The sequence below is a fragment of the Tachysurus vachellii genome, chromosome 10 (genome assembly GCF_030014155.1).
Source record: "Tachysurus vachellii isolate PV-2020 chromosome 10, HZAU_Pvac_v1, whole genome shotgun sequence".
Taxonomy (NCBI): domain Eukaryota; kingdom Metazoa; phylum Chordata; class Actinopteri; order Siluriformes; family Bagridae; genus Tachysurus; species Tachysurus vachellii.
In genome coordinates, this window is record NC_083469.1 from 26,037,080 (window position 1) to 26,056,883 (window position 19,804).

The window sequence follows — 19,804 nt, forward strand, 5'->3', positions numbered from 1 at the left end:
TACGTTCAAACCAGCAGCTATTACTGCTGACAGCCACGGGTCTGGGCATGTTTATGACCTTTTCCGTGTCCAGTTCCTTCGAGTGCCCTTAATTAATGGAGATGTTTGTGCCAAAGAAAGTCGCTACCCAAACTCTGTCGAATAAAATGAGCATCTGAAAGCAATAAGGTTTGGAGAGGAACTTAAACTGCTGGACTTCCAGCCCTTAAATGGGCGAGCAGGTCCTCCAGGGGTGGGGGTCGTAGGGTGGGTGCTGGAGGGGTTGCTGGCCTCTCCAAAGTAAATCTTTCTGGGGTACCCTTTCAACAGCTAGTTTCACAGTGCACACCCCCAATAACTCCTTCCAGACACCGGGCTGCAAGATTTGAAGTGAGGGAAGGGCTGAGAGAGCCCGAAAGAGCTTCCAGATGTGGGGGGCCACTTCCCCCTGTTTTCTTTTAGCCCCCCCCTTAGAAAAAAATTTCCTCTGCACTTCCTTTTCATCTAAAGAGGCGAGATAAGTACAAACATCCATGTGAAGTTCAGGGTCTCTGGAACAGGGAAAGGCGAAGCTTTGCAGCAGCTTGCAGGCTTCTCAGTCGTCCGTTATTTGGAACCGCCGTGAACTCACCGACAAGAATGAACCATTATCTCTGTGAGAGTGAAGCAGTTCACAGCCGTACAGCTCATTCGCAGCTCATCATGCGTAAGATTAACGAGTCTGGACGGGACACCGGATGCGATTTTATATAATAGGTTGCGAAATCTAGGGTTGACCTATTTTTCACACGGGCCAATCGTAGTCGCTTAGCGCCTTTGAATTTGGAACGCTAATCGGTTTATTAGTGGTTGTTTGGGTTTCACATAAAATCTGATTACAGAACAAATAATAAACTGTATATCTCTGACTGCTGAAAAACAATTCGGAGACAAGCACCCTCGAGCACCTAAAACACCTTAGTGAGTTCGCTAACCAATTTGGTCAACATCTTCAGACAGAGATGGATGCCTGATGTTTGTTAAGTCCTCCTGTACACACACAGGGGCAATTAGGCACCACAGTGACCCTCAGATATACTGATTTGCAAGACACAGAAACAGAGACAGGGCAGCTAATTGACCTGGTAAATGTAGTACGGTTCCTTGAAGTAAATAACCAAAAGCTAAACAACTTGTTAAACTTGTTTATTGTCAAGTAAAGGTTTCAGCTCTGTTCTTCACCGAGCCTCTTCAGAGAACATCTGTGAAACTAGCCCAGGATTTCTTCAACAGCTGTTGGCTCCTCAATCCTGACCTCTTATTTTAGCGAACCGTTCTCGACCCCCGCATCAAATACTAGCACGTTTACTTTAACGACGGAATCAAACGACGGCCAAGTGCCCGAAAATTACGCGAACTCCACGCGGCTTTGAGGCTGGCGCCCAAAGCAAACCTGACACTTGCGTAACAGCGGGGTTAACGGTGCACAAGGAGACGCGAAAGCACATTTACAGCTGACAGCAAATTGACTCCGAGAATCTCAGTCCGCTTTGAAAATGTTTTTCAACCAGGAGCGGAGCGTGACCTGCTGAGCAGATCCGATACCGACCGACTCCTCTGAAGAGCGCACACAGATCACAGGAGTGACAGAGGAGTGTTGATTTAGGAATAATATATAGCTTTAATAAAAATGTTTAGATAACCTTTTACAGCCTAGAATGAAGATCTGAGCCTTTAGCATCACTCCTTATCTGTGTTCACAATAAGAGGGAAAATTCTTTACAATTTCTTAGACTTTTTACTTTCTGGTTAATTTGATGCCTTGTTGCGTTTTATATAATGCTTGAGTGAGATTTGTAGGTCTCGTTCTCCACTTTTACTGATTTTCGTTTTCTTGATGCCTTGTGACTCGACTGATCAAATAAATAAAAGAAATTAAATAAATGAAAAGAAATAAACAAAATAGACTAAATACGCATTAGCATTTTAGACAGCCTGCATTTGCTAATTCGACTAACTGTTTCGGTAACTACGTTTAAACGTCCAGATAAAAGTTAAATCAAATAAACGTTCTTAAAGTTTACGCTGAGGTTTAACAGGCCGTCGTAGTATAACGAATACCTTCGGATGAGGCTGAATGATTTGCCGGAACATGGAGACGTGTGCGTTCCCAGGAGGGTATCTACCTCACTGACCTCCTCTTGATTAGTTTTCTTTGAGCCGCCACCTCCTCCGGCTCCAAATACACACACGGCCGATTGTTCATCGTGCCTCAGAACGTAATCTTTCACAGATGCTCCGAAAGAAGTTAATCTGTAATGATGTCATTAGTTAATCTGCAACCTGCTTTTTCGCTCTTAAACTGCAATACCGCGGCAGTTCAGACAGAAAATTCGGAGAGGGACTGAAAACCAGTGAGCGCCATCGTTTACAGCGGTACTAGGTTTAGCTAATTTAGTGCACCTACACGACTATAGTACGCCTCCTAGGACTAGTTTTGAGCACGGTATTTAATTTGCTGCATATTATATACCTTTATGGACCAAATTCAACACCATGGTTCAGGGACACCTGTTGAGATGTTTAACCGTGTTAGCGGTGCACACGCTACGGATGTGATCGAGTTCCTGATCGTGCCTGAGCTATCGTGTGTATGCGGCTGAACGTGTTAGACATGCTTCTCAGGAAATCCGTCCATCAGCAGGTGAGAGAGAAGAGGTCGAGTGCAAGGGTTTTGGTGTGATCAAGGAGAACCCGCTCACGGCCGCGTGAAACAAAAGGCTTTTTGTGGAACCCGCATGTGTGTAAAAGATGGGCAAAGCCTTGTAAGCTGGCCTACTTTTGCTCAAATTGGTCACACTATCTGGGCCTGACAAGCCTGGAGGGCTTGTTTGTCGTAGCTGCCGGCCATGATTGAGTGGTGCGGGAGAAGAAGAAGCCGTTTGGAGAATCCAATCAAAGAGCCGGATCGGGCCGAGCTGCATGTGTGTAATTGTTAACACATTTTTGGAGTTTAAACTCCGAGCTAAATATTTTACCTGGACGCCGCCTGTACATCTGTAAGAGCAATCAGTCTTATTTCACGAGCAGTGAGAAATTGTACACACACAAAAAAAAAAAAAAAGAAAGTAAGAAAACACAAGCCTCCCTCCTCTTCACTCGCTTTCTTTGAAATGTCTGATTCGGATCCAAGTGCATGTGCGGCATCTTGAGCAAATAAACGTCTCGAGGGCTGTATTTGCATCGTAAAAGAAAAACAGCCGCTAAGGCAGTTAAAAGAATGGGAAATGTTGACAGTGCGTGCAGATTAGTCATGCTTTATCACGTGAGAGTTTCTGATCCAAAAAAACAATCATATCGTCCTGTTGGTCTTAACGCGACGTCTTTGCAGAATATCCGAATGCTCAGAAACTTGCTTTGAGTGACCTTTGAACTTTACGCTCTATAACCGCATTTGTAAGTTATCGGGTTTTCTTCTTTAATTTAAGCATCGCATTAATAATCTCAGGCAGGATTTCTCCGTTCTTATTGGTCCGAAAGTCATTTTGTTTTAAATTAACGTATTCGTTACCGTTCCTATTGTAACAACTCATTCATAGGGACTCGTACAATAGAAGCTCAAGTGTTTTTTTTTTTTAATAAATAAAGTACTTTTGCAAAATCTTCTCTGTTCTTAATCCTCACATAAGACGTATCTCTTGTGATCGGCTCGGCGTGGAGGAAAGCGGAACACTTTGTACCGCTGCATCGACACCTTACTCTTCCTGCATGATGGATTACCAGAACAAGCCCCAGGTTTTTTTTGTTTTTCGTGTGTGTTGTTGTAGTTGTTTTTATTCTCTTCCCTGCTGGCTCGCGTCTGTATTCGTTTCACACACTAGATCTGCAGATAGGAACTGATCCGAGATGTTGAAGCAATCCTAACAAAGCTCTGAGTGTGAGTGTGCAGCGGTGTGGAAACGCTGGCACTCCAGGTAAACAGCTTTCACAGAGGGACTGAACTCGACACTGCAGAAAAAAAAAAAAAGTCCAACACTCTGTAATTCTATACACGGTTCGTTGTTGGGGGATTTTTTGATTGATGACACTGTTAATGCTCCCTCCAGTGCTACAGTTTGCAGTATGTGAGGTGAGAACACACGCTAAGGCGCTCAGGGCTAGGTTAGTCCTGCCCCCTAGTGGCACACATGAACAGGCACATGTTTGAGGCATCATGGGTATTTCCTAAAACTCTTCCTTAAAGAGTAGCTTTAAATATACAGATTAAAAATCTATACAAAAACTAATTCTCATAAATTATTCAAAGAGAACGCTTGAACTTCTAAACCTTCCGTGTCATGCAGTTGCAGGAAAATAAACAACAGGACGCTGCGATGAAGATTTGTGATGAAGTTCCTTTTAAAACCCAAGAGCTTAACGCTGGTGGCTTGTTCCGTTAATTTTAAAAGAAAAAATCTCCACACGGAATTTTCTAATCTGTTTACGTGGAGCATCCACCGTGCGAGCAAGTCAAGGTGAATGAGCTGTTGCTACGGAAACAACAACGTCCGAGTGGATTGAACCGTACGCAAGTGAGGGAAGGGAAAAAGGAGGCGAAGAAGGAAAAGTGATTTAGAAACGAGGTACAGCTTGTGACTCTTACCTATCGTGGTCCCGTCCTCTCCCATGATGCACTTCATAGAAGTGAAAATTTGCTCCACAATGGGAGGCGACATGGAGGTGGCGTACACGGCACTGTGAGAATGTGAGCGCAGGTAAGCTATCAGCTCCTGAGAGAGAGAGAGAGAGAGAGAGAGAGAAGAAATATTTAACACAGCGCTCCTACAGTATATTCTATACACACATACGCTTCTAAAACACTGCTGCTTCCACACCTTCTTTCCGCCGATGTAACCCCCGGCTGCGCCGAAGCTCTTGGTGAACGTCCCCATCATGATGTCTACGTCTGTGGGGTCCAGGTTGAAGTAGTCGACCACGCCTCTACCCCGGGGTCCCAGAGCGCCGATGCTGTGAGCCTCGTCCAGGTACAGGTAGGCTTTATACTTTTTCTTCAGGGCGATGATTTCGGGCAGACGCACGATGGAGCCCTCCATGCTGAGAAAATAGGTGGAGTTAGCGATATTCAAAGTTTCAAACGGTTCCCAGAATAATCAGTGGATTTGTTTAGCATTCGTGGGAGAAGCCAGGATTTCCAAAGAAGTGATGAAATTCTAGGGGGCCAAACACTGAAGTGGCCCCCAAGGAAAAATCAATGATATACAAAACCATGTGAATGTTAAAAACTCGGAATGCAAACGACCAACGTGTTCTGGAACTTTGTAGTTCTCATTCTTTGATATTGGAACTTCATAGTTCTCGTTCATAGAGTACTGCGACATTTTAGTTTATCATTGAGGAACTGTGTAGTTCTCTTGTGCCCCTTTTCCACCGAGGCAGTTTGAGTGCTGGTTTGGAGCCTAATTTAGAACCAGTTCTTTCTTTTTCGACAGCCAAAGCACCGGCTCTGAACCAGGAAAAGTGGTTCTTAAGTAGCACCAAAACGTTGCTGGTCTAGACTTAAGAACCGCTTGTGTCAGGGGCTGTGGGCGGGGCTGTGGGCGGGGCTACTGTTAGCGCATTTGATAATGTACCTTAAGTATACTAATGTTTAATACACTTTTACTTTACCGTGATATGATACATTATCAGCACACATGATAGTAAGTAGCTACATGCTAAGGCTAACTTTTTTCTGTGTTAATGATAAAATAACGTTATGTACTTTCTCGATAACAACCTCCGTTTATACAGATTACATGGAGCTGCACGTACACGTCGGATTCGTCACGTTTGGGTGTTAATGTAGGTTCACAAAGCCATGAGCATTAACAGTAAAGCAACATCCACCATTGATGTGTTTGTGTTTGCCGCTGCTGCGCTAAAGTTGCTGGGACACGTGACACGTATACAGTGACGTCAGACTCGGCCCTGTGATGCTCTCTAACTGATGGAAAGGCAAACCGGTTCTTAGACGTTTCGCCAGTGGAACCAACTTTGAACCAGCACCAGTGCTAGCTCTGAACCAGCACCCGGTTCTTTTTGGTGGAAAAGGGGTATAGAGTTCTTCAGAGTTCTGGAACTCTTCATAACACTGAAGGTATTTAATGTTTTTGGAATGCAAAGGAGGAACCTGTCCATTAACTATGTAGTTCTCGTACTTCAGGATACTGAAACGTTTCTTGTTCATTATGGTACTGGAACTTTAGTTTGTCAAAAGGTTCTGAATGTGCTCCGAATACAAAAAAATAGGAACTTTATTTGGCAAATAAATAAATAAATAATAATAAAAAAACTCAGACAGTCTGTTTTTTAATAAAACAAGTAAAAATAGGGAGTTTATCAAAAGGTTTCAAATGAACTGGCAATGCAAAGGAGGAACATATCCGTTAACTGTGTAGTTCTCCTTCTTTTGAGTACTGGAACCCTTAAGCTCTCAAAGCTCAGTGAAACATGTCTAATGTATTCACATATGGAATTAAACACTCCTGGTAACTCGTCCAGGTTTACACTTACCTATAGATCCCCTCCACCAGTATGAGGATCTTCTTCCAGGGTCGGTGGGTTCTGGGCTGGCCGTGCACTACAGCGTCTCTGAGCAGCTTCTCCAGGCTTTGCATGTCTGTCGTGAGAAAAAGCCATGCCGTGAGTCAAGACCCCCTTAAAAAGCCAGGCAATTATTCAGAAATTCATTAAACAGTAACTGTGGACTAATCATATTCAGGCTGAAGTTTTAAGCAAGCTCTTGGACGATAAGGTGACCTGAAATGTCCTTGAACACGGGAGCGGAAACCTTTGCAGATTACAGGCTACGTTTTTTAAATGATACTTTTAAAATAAATTACAATGCACGAAAACCTAGAGATCTATACGCTATACGGCAGATGTGGACCAGATGTGTGCCATATCTTTAAGGCCATTTTTGGTTCCCGCAAAATACCAACGTGTGTTTATTGTCCCACTCACACACGCTGAAGATATATTAGAAATAGCCTGAAGGCTTTTTTTTTTTAGATAATTAACAGACATTTCATTCGTTTGAGGTTCACCTTCTCTTTATTGTGCTCGGTTTCTTTCTTTCTGTAAGCTCTATAAAAATATTTCGAATACAGTCCCTTTGTTTTTAATTATGAATGTAAGTTGCATTTGAACAAACGATAAACATGTTTACTACAACTCTACAATCATCTAGGTTACAGTGAAGGGATTCCTCAAGGCTCAGTTCTAGGGCCACTTCTTTTCTTTAAAAAAAAACATTTATATTTTTCTTTCTTTCTCTGTTTATATCTTGTATCATTTACATCATTTTTTTATTAAGCCCTTTGGCGTCACCTCTAAAATCTTCCATGTTCCATGAGTAATTCCTCAAGGTTCAATTCTTGGGACGCTCCATTTTTAATTTCTCTGTTTATATCTTGAATCGTTTCAATTTTAAAATCACTAACGGTATTGATTTTAATAAAAAATAAAACCTGGATGACATTTTCCTTGAGATCAACAGAGATTAAATCCATCTTAATAAAATGAGATCTCTAACTCTACACCCAGACAGTCCTCCTTGTTGGGCGTATACAAAACTCTTTACCTACACCATGGCACAATCTGTGCAGGATTTGTTTTCATGATTCGTCTGCTGAATCTCTTGTTCACAAATTTATTTCGAGCAGCCAGAACATTAGTCAGTCCCTTCTGCCTGACCAGCTCCAGCTCTCTTTATTAACTCCAGAGAGGTCAGGATTCAGCTGTTTGCTCTCTCTCTCTCTCTCTTTCACTTCTCAGCAGTGACTCAAACATGACTTCCCATAAAACAATGTGTACACTTGAAAACTCTTACTCTCACTTACAAGATGCTTGCTTCTTCTCATCTCTTTTTTCCCCCCTACCATCCCACCCTCTTCCTCAGTATCCCTCAGTATCCCTCAGTTTACACTCTGAACCACCCTCTTTTCAAGTATGAAAGACGAATAAAGGACTTTTATTGTGTCAGTGTGGCAGCCGTCATGGTGATGAGGTGACCAACAACCCGACATTAGCTCTTCTGTACTAAACACGACTGTTAAAGGTCTGTCCAGCCTCAGTTACAAGCTGTTGACTGTCACAACAAATACACACAGCAGCGGCATGAATCATCATCATCATTATCATCATCATTACAGCATTAACAGCTTTCGGGTCAATAAACCGACTTGAGAACAGAAGTGAGGTCGTTATGCGCACGGCGTATCGCACGTCCCTCTCGACTTCTTCGTTCGTTTAGAAGCCTGTTTACGATTCACTAGCGCTGCAGCGCAAATTGACAGTTTCATTAAGAGTAATGCGGCTAACAAATAATCACGACAGGGGTGACTTTTCAAGCGTTTAGAGCCTGTGAGCGCTCCTGCAAAGACAGAGGTCGCTCCAAAGAGACTCCGGCTGCTTTACCTAGAAAAATGTCGACGCTACTCTGCTGAAATAATAAACACGGCTGAAGCACAGCGTTGTGTTCAGTCCATCAGTAAATCGGGTGGATGTCCTTTTGTGTACTTTGGAACTCGACCAAGGAAACTAACGCGTAGGCTGCTGTGTCAACAGGCGAGAGGTGTGAGTAAGAGGTGTGTGTGTTATAATACACTGCAGAAGTAAATATTAATATATCAGTAATTCTCGACTACAAAAAGTCAATAAAGGATTTTTTTTATTATTTCGGCGCTCAGCATGTCAGAGTTATACATTTTTTTGCTCAAACAGGAAACAAAAGAACGAGTTCTAGTAAATTTTTCACTCAAATCATCATCTGTAACAGTGTTAAAAAAGGAAAAAAAATGTTCCAATAAAAGGTACATTAAGGAAAATGAGTTTTTTAGCTAAAAAGGAGTTTTTTTTTTTTTTTTTATGGACACGACGTGTTACAGTTATACTACAGATCATATCAGAAAATAAAAGTGCTTCTGTTAATTTAGGGCCGAGCTCCTGTAGGTGTACAGTATCATTTTTACTAGTGGACTAGTCACCGTTTCCGTAATTAAAGCAATTCACTGTTTTGAGGAGGTTTTTTTTAAAGCAGTTAAAGGCTAATAAAAAAAACTTCACTTCACTTAACAGCTGTACACAAGCTATAAACTAGGTTTCAATGGGTTTTGAGTAGAAATAAAGCAGCACAAAAGTGCTAAAAATGAGCACACTGAGCACTCGCTAAAGCTTCGTGACCGGGATTTTCATGATCCGAGGACGTCTACTAAAGCAGCTCCTTAACCACGGCTTCAGGAGCTTCAGAAGCCACGATGAAATTCACTATCGCACATTTTATTTTGATTTTGTTTCATTTTAAGAGACAACGAAAACAACTACGGGAGTAGATGGGAGTGGGGGGAGCCTGTGCCTATCTCAGGCGTCATCGGGCATCAAGGCAGGATACACCCTGGACGGAGTGCCAACCCATCGCAGGGCACACACACACACACACTCATTCACTCACACAATCACACACTACGGACAATTTTCCAGAGATGCCAATCAACCTACCATGCATGTCTTTGGACTGGGGGAGGAAACCGGAGTATCCGTAGGAAACCCCCGAGGCACGGGGAGAACATGCAAACTCCACACACACAAGGCGGAGGTGGGAATCGAACCCCCAACCCTGGAGGTGTGAGGCCAACGTGCTAACCACTAAGCCACCGTGCCCCCCCAAGATGGGAGTGGGATTATATCTAAGATCTTTTAGATCTTTTAGATCTTTATCTTATATCTTTAGAAATTTTATATATATATAAAATTTCTAAATCTCATAAAAAGTAATGTCAGTGTGATATAGAAGCAAAAAAAAGTGTTTTGTGATATGGTCCACATAACCAATCAGCATCAAGCTGAGCTGCAAGCCCCACCCACCCCTAAGAATCATCTGTTCTTATCGCCATCAAGTTTCCAACTGTAGAGTTGTGTAACATAAATATGATGTGTAATCACCACTGGGATACGCAACATTGCGGTGTTTTTAACCCTCGATTTTGACACTAGTCTTGAGTGTGTGTGTGTGCGTGAGAAAAAGAGAGATTTGTGTATGCATACGTGTGATTGAGCCTGCTGTGTGTACGGTTGTATACTCTAAAAAGTTATGTTTCTGGCCCTTTGTTTGCGTTTACTCACTGTTGTGCTTGAAAACCCGGATGGTGGAGCCAGATAAGCGCGCTCCCAAAACGAGAGAGGCGTGGTTCAGCTCGTCGCTCAGAATCAAACACCCCTGCGTTAATGCACACACACAAAGAAAACACACAACGTCAGCTCAGTGGACTGAACTCTAGTGCTGTCGTGACACTATTCCTAAATTTTACTCTCAGTTTGGGTTCAAATCAGTTTCCATCCTGTGCAACAATCATCCATTATCGTAACAAGAGGAACTATAAGACACGTGCTCGAGAGGTGTGTGTAAGGGGAAAAAAGTATGAATATTCATGATCAAATATAAATATTCATTAGCTGAAGCGCACCTTCTAAAATGACACAAAAAGCTATTTAGTTTTAAAAAAAAAAAAAGCATCTAACGGTCGGTTTAACGCTTACATGAACTGTGTATGGGAGAAATAAAGTGTGAATTTGAGATATAGATAATTAAACTAAAAACAGACAGAATCAACAGATTCAGTTTAACAAAAAAGTGCAAAGTCGAGATAATTTCTCAAAGTGTGATTTTTGAACACGTGTAAACTCTGTACCTTGCCAGTCAGTGCTGGAATGTTCATGGAGTTGGTTGCGAAGCCCATCCCGAACGCCATGGCCGACTCCACGCCCAGGAACCTCGCTATCAGATTCTCCAACTCCTCGTGTCTGTCCAGGTTACCTAAACAAGAAGCACAGTGCAGTCAGCCAAGATAAACCACAAGCTTCCACTTCCTGCAGTGTAAACACCTACTACAGTGTGTGTGTGTGTGTGTGTGTTTTTCTCAGATCTAGTAACCCACAGTGTATCGTGACAGATAAATAGTGTGTTGTGCTGAATGAACACACCCATCTCCTGCCTGGTGCTGCTCACACCGACACCATGTTTCAGAGTGACTTCTGCAGCAGCGTCAGCACACGAGCCTGTTTTCTCAGCAAAGCCCAGGTAATTATACGAGCCCATGTTGATCACGTCTTTCACCACGCGGCCCGTGTGGCTACAAGAGAAAATCCCTGTGTTATGAAAATATAATCTCCATATACACACACACCCATACACAAACCCATACACACACCCACACACGCAAACCCTCACACGCACGGACGCTCTCACACACTCTCGCACGCTCTCACACACACACTCGCACGCTCTCACACACACACACACTCGCACGCTCTCACACACATACACACGCACGCTCACACACTCACAAGCTCTCTCACACACACACACACTCGCACGCTCTCACACACACACTCGCACGCTCTCACACACACACACACACACTCGCACGCTCTCATACACACACTCGCACGCTCTCACACACACTCGCACGCTCTCACACACACACACTCGCACGCTCTCACACACACACACTCGCACGCTCTCACACACACACACTCGCACGTACGCTCTCACACACACACACACACGTACACACGTACGCTCTCACACACACACACACTCGCACGCTCTCACACACATACACACGCACGCTCACACACTCACAAGCTCTCTCACACACACACACACTCGCACGCTCTCACACACACACTCGCACGCTCTCACACACACACTCGCACGCTCTCACACACACACACACACTCGCACGCTCTCACACACACACTCGCACGCTCTCACACACACACTCGCACGCTCTCACACACACACACTCGCACGCTCTCACACACACACACTCGCACGTACGCTCTCACACACACACACACACACGCTCTCACACACACACACACATACGCTCTCACACACACACACACGCACGCTCTCACACACACACACACGCACGCTCTCACACTCACAAGCTCTCTCACACACACACACTCGCACGCTCTCTCACACACACACACTCGCACGCTCTCTCACACACACACACTCGCACGCTCTCTCACACACACACTCGCACGCTCTCTCACACACACACTCGCACGCTCTCTCACACACACACTCGCACGCTCTCTCACACACACACTCGCACGCTCTCTCACACACACACTCGCACGCTCTCTCACACACACACTCGCACGCTCTCTCACACACACACTCGCACGCTCTCTCACACACACACTCGCACGCTCTCTCACACACACACTCGCACGCTCTCTCACACACACACTCGCACGCTCTCTCACACACACACTCGCACGCTCTCTCACACACACACTCGCACGCTCGCTCTCACACACACACTCGCACGCTCGCTCTCACACACACACTCGCACGCTCGCTCTCACACACACACTCGCACGCTCGCTCTCACACACACACTCGCACGCTCGCTCTCACACACACACTCGCACGCTCGCTCTCACACACACACTCGCACGCTCGCTCTCACACACACACTCACACGCTCGCTCTCACACACACACACTCGCACGCTCTCACACACACACACTCGCACGCTCTCACACACACACATGCACGCTCTCACACACACACACGCACGCTCTCACACACACTCGCTTACACACACCCTGAGTGGAACACGACCTTGAACTGGCTCTGTATTTGCTCTATGATTTATGCCTCCTCTTATCAAAAAAAGTCTTCAGAGACGCTAATATGGTGCTCTATCGAACCGTATTAGCCTTAAAAGGTGCGAGAATAAGAACTGAGGCTGGCTTATTAAAAAAAAAAAAAAAAAAGGATATTGTTATTGTTTTCTCACCTAAAGGTCCAGTTGTAGTCATGGGACACTCGCTCCACCAGGTCCATCTTGGCCCCTGGCACGCTGCATATGGGCCGGTTCCAGTTGTCCCGGATCCTCATGTATAAATTTCGGTTGTAAAAATTCTCAAAGTCTTGATAAAGTGGGACAAAATCCTTGAAATCAAAGAGAATTTTTTTCAGTATTTGAGGAGTTAAGTGGGCGTGGCCAAGGAGAGGACCGCAGTCTAGATACAGACCTAAAATCACCTGCGTTTATGTAAATTATGTAGCTTATGGCACTTCATCAGTCCAGCGACTAGCTCAAGCCAAGTCAAGAGGCTTTACATTTCGACCATATATAAGTGACGCAGTACACAGAAGACCACGTTTCTCTAGGACCATGGAGCTACATAGAACAAAGACAGAGCTAAGGACTTTAGTTAGTCAGTCCTAGCCACGTAAAGTGCATCTGTGCAACCTGGTGCAAACGGTGCAAGACATCAATCGACTGAAACGTGAAAGACAGCATGTGTAAATGTAAACAGTTTGATATGGTGGTGCTGTAGACATGGATGTATATTTGGTGTAGGTCAGTGCATGTGTGTGTATTGTGTTGGGTACGGTTATATCTAGAGACCATTTTTAAATGAAAAAAACCTTTACAGACTTTGACATTTTTTGAAATATTTTTTTAAACCATATATCAGCGTAACGATTGTTTGCTGTAAATAAATTAATTTTACCTTTTGCTCCTCTCTTTCTCTAGCTATGTGACATTTTTCGATCTTCGACTGGCGGAGGAAGTCCCTCAGGTAGCCAAAGATGGTGAGGATGCCGTAGCCCATGTACGTGAGCACGGCCACCAGCATCGGAGTCTCGTCGAACGACTCGATGAACGGCTTGCTGTATAAACCTCCATTACACTCGGTCTGATGAAGCTGTGAGTCGGAAACAAAAAAGATTCGCATAGCAAAAAAGGAACACTTACAAAAGTGATTCGCTTGATTAAAAAAAGATTCGCTTGGTTAAAGAAGATTAGTTATTTTAAACCAAGTGAATCAGTTCAATAATTCGGTTAAATGATTCACTTGTCTAAAAACCATCAAAGCAAAAAAAAATCTTACGTTTTAATTAGCAAAAATGTTCATTTACCAGAGTTTTAACAAAATAACAAAGATTTGCTTAGCAAAAAGAATCACTTTGTAATGAGAGTCGCTTAGAAAAATAATTTTAGAAACATCATCTGAATAAGTCAATGAAAAAGGACTTGGTGTCCAAGTGAAAGTGAGAAACGTTTGTACAGTAAAAAAAAATAAATAAATAAATAGCTTAGCTTCTCGAAATCCGATGTATTTTTAGATGAGAAGAGGATATGGCTGAAATCTTATTGCTGCAATATTTAAGTCTTTAAATGTAAAATAATGCCACAGACAGTATTTTACATGTGTGATAAATATCAGGACGCATTAGGATTGTTAGACGATCAAAGTGATTAATATTGTTAAATCCGGCACTTTTGATGAATGGATTTCATGTCATTTTGAACTTCTGTTCCCTCGTGTTAATTCTCTCTAACCAACTTGACATTATTAGCATTCAATGCCAATCTTTTATACGTTTTTTTAATACATACCAATGTGAAATTGGACTCAAGTCATAACCCCAAAACAATGGTACGCTTTTCTGTGCTCACATTAAGCCGGTAATTTAAAACCTCATGTCTCTCAGGAGCACAAAAATGCGTCCTGTCACTAAAGAATATTACCAGGGCAACATGGAAACCACTCGCGTGGATTAGCTGCACTCAGATTCTGACCTCGGGGACTTGAGGACGTCACGTGCACGTGTATTCGCAAAAACAACAAAGAAAAACATTATACGATTTTTAAAAACTAAGTTACAATTTCACATTTTTAAAAAAGTTCAAAAGCAGCAGCAAAAAAAAATAAAAAATTAATAATAAATCGATGCATTACAGCTAAATTGAAAAATGTATCTAAATAAAAATATACTTAATACTATATCTGACTACAAGCAGCTGATTCGCTGTTCATTTTATTGTAACCTTTTAAATTTGAAATTGTACAATTTTAATGTCTTTTAACATTATTTAAAAAAAACATTAATACATTTTTAATGTTACCATTTTTATAAAAATAAATAAAAAAATAGTGTTTTTTACTCTACAGAAAATGAAAATCGTACGTAGATATTAAAATAATAAATAAACTTCATGTTTTCTTAAATATATATTGTGTCTTGAGGAAACTTTGATCTTTGAAACACCTCTAATAATTACGGGAATGCAATAAATGTGAATTAATATTGTTTGTTCACTTTTAATATTTGCTTTCAAAGCATTCAGTCATATATGTATATAAACAGGAAAGCATGAACTCTCAATGTGAAAGTTATACAAAACTCGAACTCCTGTGACATGTTTTAATCTAGTATGAGTCGCATCAGTGAAAACTACACACTCATAAAGTGAACGATATTAATAACGTGTGTGATGTGATGCATTTGGAGTTATTATTATTTAAGTGTATGTTACAGCAGGGATCATTCTTATGCTTCAGGCTTAAACTTCACTCTGTACAGATTTTCATCTGATCCCGTACATCCCTCCGGTACAGTGTCTCGGTGTCTGTATTGTACTGATGATTTATTAACTTGTGTAGTCGTTGTCTGGAGTATTTACAGTCCAGGGCTGTTGCTGTCCTGAGTATTCATCGTTCTGTGTATTTACTGTCCAGAATATTTAACACCTAGATTGTTTAGAATCTAAAGCATTGAAAGTGTAAAGTGTATTTAAATCTCGAGTATTTAATATTACTGAGATTGGTGTATTTACTGTCACATGATTTCTCTCATAGACTTTTTCGCATCTCTTATTTCATGATATGATGTCTCATTTTTATGTCACTTCTGGAGATCATTTGTTAAAATGGACTTTGGCGTGTGGCTGCCATAAACTCGTGAGGTGCACGTGAGATTTCCCAGTGTGTATATATTCAATAATAAAAATAATAAAAAATAAAAAGAACAACTCCAACGTGATTTAAATACGGCACTGATTTAACGACTCGGAACCTGAGGACTCGGTTACGTAACCGGACATTTTATAACTGACTTTCTCAGTGTTGTGGGTTAAAAATCACTAGTTTCTGATACGTCAGTAGATTGTTTGAACGGATGTTAGCTTGTCGAGCTTGATAAACACGTTTAAGGTCGTGTGGTGAGTGGGGGGAGGAAGGAGGGGGGGGAGCTGCCTGAGGTAAATAAACCGCTCGAGCGTTTGAGCTGAACTTTTCCCCATTGTGGGACGAATAAAGGTATTTCTTATCTTAACTTTCTGATCTGAGGCCGGTGTGAAGAGGGAAGTTTCTTGGTCAGACAGGTGTCAGGTGTTCAGTGCTCAGGTGTTCAGTGCTCAGGTGTTCTAAATGTTTTTGTTTGTAAGTGTTTCTGTGGAGGTTTGTATCCTCTGCTCAGTGTTTCTGGTGATGTTTGTATCTTCTGCTCAGTGTTTGTGAGTGTTCTGGTGAGGTTTGTATGCTCTGCTCTGAGGTGTTTGTAAATGTTTGTAACTGAGGTGTTTGTAAATGTTTCTCTGGAGGTTTGTATCCTCTGATCAGTGTTTAAGGTTTCTGTGGAGGTTTGTATCCTCTGCTCAGTATTTCTAGTGAGGTTTGTATCCTCTGCTTAGTGTTTGTAAATGTTTCTGGTGAGGTTTGTATCCTCTGCTCAGTGTTTGTAAGTGTTTCTGTGGAGGTTTGTATCCTCTGCTCTGTGTTTGTGTTTCTGTGGAGGTTTGTATGCTCTGCTCAGTGTTTGTAAGTGTTCTGTAGAGGTTTGTATCCTCTACTCAGTGTTTGTAAGTGTTCTGTAGAGGTTTGTATCCTCTGCACAGTGTTTGTAAATGTTTCTGGTGAGGTTTGTATCCTCTGCTCAGTGTTTGTAAGTGTTCTGTAGAGGTTTGTATCCTCTGCTCAGTGTTTGTAAGTGTTCTGTAGAGGTTTGTATCCTCTGCTCAGTGTTTGTAAGTGTTCTGTAGAGGTTTGTATCCTCTGCTCAGTGTTTGTAAGTGTTCTGTAGAGGTTTGTATCCTCTGATCAGTGTTTGTAAATGTTTCTGGTGAGGTTTGTATCCTCTGCTCAGTGTTTGTAAGTGTTCTGTAGAGGTTTGTATCCTCTGCTCAGTGTTTGTAAGTGTTCTGTAGAGGTTTGTATCCTCTGATCAGTGTTTGTAAGTGTTTCTGGTGAGGTTTGTATCCTCTGCTCAGTGTTTGTAAGTGTTTTGTGGAGGTTTGTATCCTCTGATCAGTGTTTGTAAGTGTTTCTGGTGAGGTTTTTATGCTCTACTCAGTGTTTATAAGTGTTCTGTGGAGGTTTGTATGCTCTGCTCACCTTGCCGGATCTCTGCGGTTCCTGGTGACAGTGATGTCCCTTCAGTGCGCTGCTTCTCCCCGGCTTCACTCCGTTCACCGCCCGGTGCTGACACGCGTCTCCGTTCGCCTCCTTGTTCACCGCGCTCTCGGTCATACTTCCCTACAAAGACGTGTAAGGACACATCAATAAACGTCGAACAATTTAGAGTCGAATTAAAGCTACAAGCAAAAACAGCCACCACGGAAAGCCACTAGAACGAAGGAGGAACACGAAATTCCAGCCTCCGCATACCGGAAGTCAACGCCTATGGTAACCAGAAGGAGTAGCCAATCACAGGCGCTACTGTGACGCGATGGGCGTGGCCAGTGTGTCAAATTCCACGGACGGCCTGAGGAAACAGGGCGTGGTTTTGATTCGCCGCGTGATGAACGAGAGTAACCTCGAGACGACCAATGAGAAGCGCTTCCTGATATGACGTATGAAAACTAGCCTAGCCTAGCCTAGCGCTTCTGTGAGGAAAAGGTTGTCATGGAGACGCCAGTTAACAGGAAGTAGATCATACTAGATAATAAAAATGTAATAAATAAATAATAATAATAAAAAAAAAAAACGGATGAATCTGGTTAAATGTAAGATAAAATGCGGTTTTTTAATAAATAAAGAATTAAAAAAGTACATGTAATTTAAAAGAATTATAGCTGAAAGATTTACTTATATTGTAGATACCGTGATGTTTTGCACCTGAGGTTGTCGTGGAAACATTAATAAAAATAATAATAATAATAATAATAATAATAATAATAATAATAATAATAATAATAACAACAACAATAATGATAATAATAATAATAATAATAATAATAATAATACTAACAACAACAACAACAATAATAATAATAATAATGATAATAATAATAATAATAATAATAATACAACAATAATAATAATAATACTAACAACAACAACAACAATAATAATAATAATAATAATAATGATAATAATAATAATAATAATAATAATAATAATAATAATAATACAACAACAACAATAATAATAACACCACAACAACAACAACAACAATAATAATAATAATAACAACAACAACAATAATAATAATAATGATAATAATAATGCTAATAATAATAATAACAATAATACTAACAACAACGACAACAACAACAACAACAACAATAATAATAATAATAATAATAATAATAATAATAATAATAATAATAATAATAATAATAATAATAATAATAATAGTATTTATCATCTCTACACTGGCTTCCTGTTAAGTTTAGAATTGATTGCAGTTTGTAAGCGGTAGAGCGTTTAATTATTTAGCTCCCAAACTTTGGAACAGTTTTCCTGATAGTGTTCGGGGCTCAGACACACTTTCCCAGTTTAAATGTAGATTAAAAACTCATCCCTTTAGTCAGACGTACACGTAATACATCCCATAATATTGTGCTCTAATACATCAGACCAAATGCACATTATCATCTAGTGCTTGCTAATATTATGAACAGCAGCTACACTAATCCCTCTCCACTGCTTCTCTCTTTCTACCCATCCAGAGGCATCCAGAAATTGTACCAGCTCCGATCGTCTACCGTGCGATGAGGATTTTGGACCTCCACTGAGATGAGGCCGACTGTGTGAAGATCTTGAGACATCTAGAGATGTTCCAGCTTGGGTTAGACTCTGCGATACTAAAGAGGAGATGTGAACTCCATGTGGTCTTTGAGGACAACAACCTCCTCATCAATACAACATTTATCAGACTGTATACTTATAATCACACCCTCCAGTGTCACCCAAATGAGGATGAGGTTCAACTTTGAGTCTGGTTCCTCTCAAGGTTTCTTCCTTTACCATCTAAGGGAGTTTTTCCTCCCTACAGTCACCTGAGTCACCTCAGACTTGCTCATTGGGGATAAATACATACACATTTAAATATATCTTATATTAATCTTGAATTTTGTATTATATTAATCTTTATAATATTTTTTATATTAACCTTTTGTTCTATGCTTATGTTCTGTAAAGCTGCTTTGAGGCAATGACAATTCTAAAAAAGCGCTACACAAATAAACTTGAATTGAATTGAAGTAAATAATAAAGTTAATTATTAACTATTATAACTATTATAACTATACGCTTCAGTGCATAATTAATTTAAAAGTATTATTTGTGTGTTCAATGAAATTCAACGAAAATCCGCATGTTGGTCTGTATGTTCGTGCGCTTGTCCTGATTGTGCTTGTGCCTCAGCTTGTCACATCACAACAAAAGCTGTGTAGAACTGAGCAGAAAAGCTCGAGGTGATTAGTAAGTGATTAGTATAGTCAAGGCCTGCAGGCTGAAATTAGCTCTGAGGGCCGGATGGTGGCTCTCGAACATCATAAGCCATACCGCTGCCTTATTGGACAGTCTGTGTGTGCTGTGCGTTTTTTCTATCCTATGCTTGCTTTGGGAAGGTCTGCTAACCCCTAAAAAAAAAAAAATGCACAACCCACAATCCACAATCAAGGCCCAGTGCATGTGTGTATCTCTCAATTAGTCGCCCAACCCCACGAGCACACATCCGTCCCACGAGGCTGCGCTCTGTTTTTAA

General features: G+C 41.5%; 1 protein-coding gene and 1 long non-coding RNA gene across 2 annotated transcripts in view; one reads left to right on the top strand and one right to left on the bottom strand.

Annotated features, from left to right (window-relative positions):
- The window catches only part of sptlc2a (serine palmitoyltransferase, long chain base subunit 2a), a 25,747-nt gene extending 8,407 nt beyond the window's left edge, over nt 1–17,340 (bottom strand). Inside the window, exons 1-9 of the mRNA XM_060880496.1 lie at nt 17,206–17,340; nt 13,540–13,734; nt 12,816–12,970; nt 10,978–11,126; nt 10,686–10,810; nt 10,120–10,213; nt 6,511–6,616; nt 4,833–5,052; nt 4,601–4,727 (exon numbers count right to left, since the gene is read on the bottom strand). Coding sequence (XP_060736479.1) covers nt 4,601–4,727; nt 4,833–5,052; nt 6,511–6,616; nt 10,120–10,213; nt 10,686–10,810; nt 10,978–11,126; nt 12,816–12,970; nt 13,540–13,734; nt 17,206–17,340 — 1,306 coding nt within the window. The remainder of the gene's footprint in view (nt 1–4,600; nt 4,728–4,832; nt 5,053–6,510; nt 6,617–10,119; nt 10,214–10,685; nt 10,811–10,977; nt 11,127–12,815; nt 12,971–13,539; nt 13,735–17,205) is intronic.
- LOC132852967 (uncharacterized) lies at nt 16,927–19,215 on the top strand. Its single transcript, XR_009649141.1, has 3 exons — nt 16,927–16,938; nt 17,021–17,663; nt 18,765–19,215. It is a non-coding gene; the product is annotated as an uncharacterized LOC132852967 (long non-coding RNA).
- The last annotated feature ends 589 nt before the right edge of the window (nt 19,216–19,804 follow it).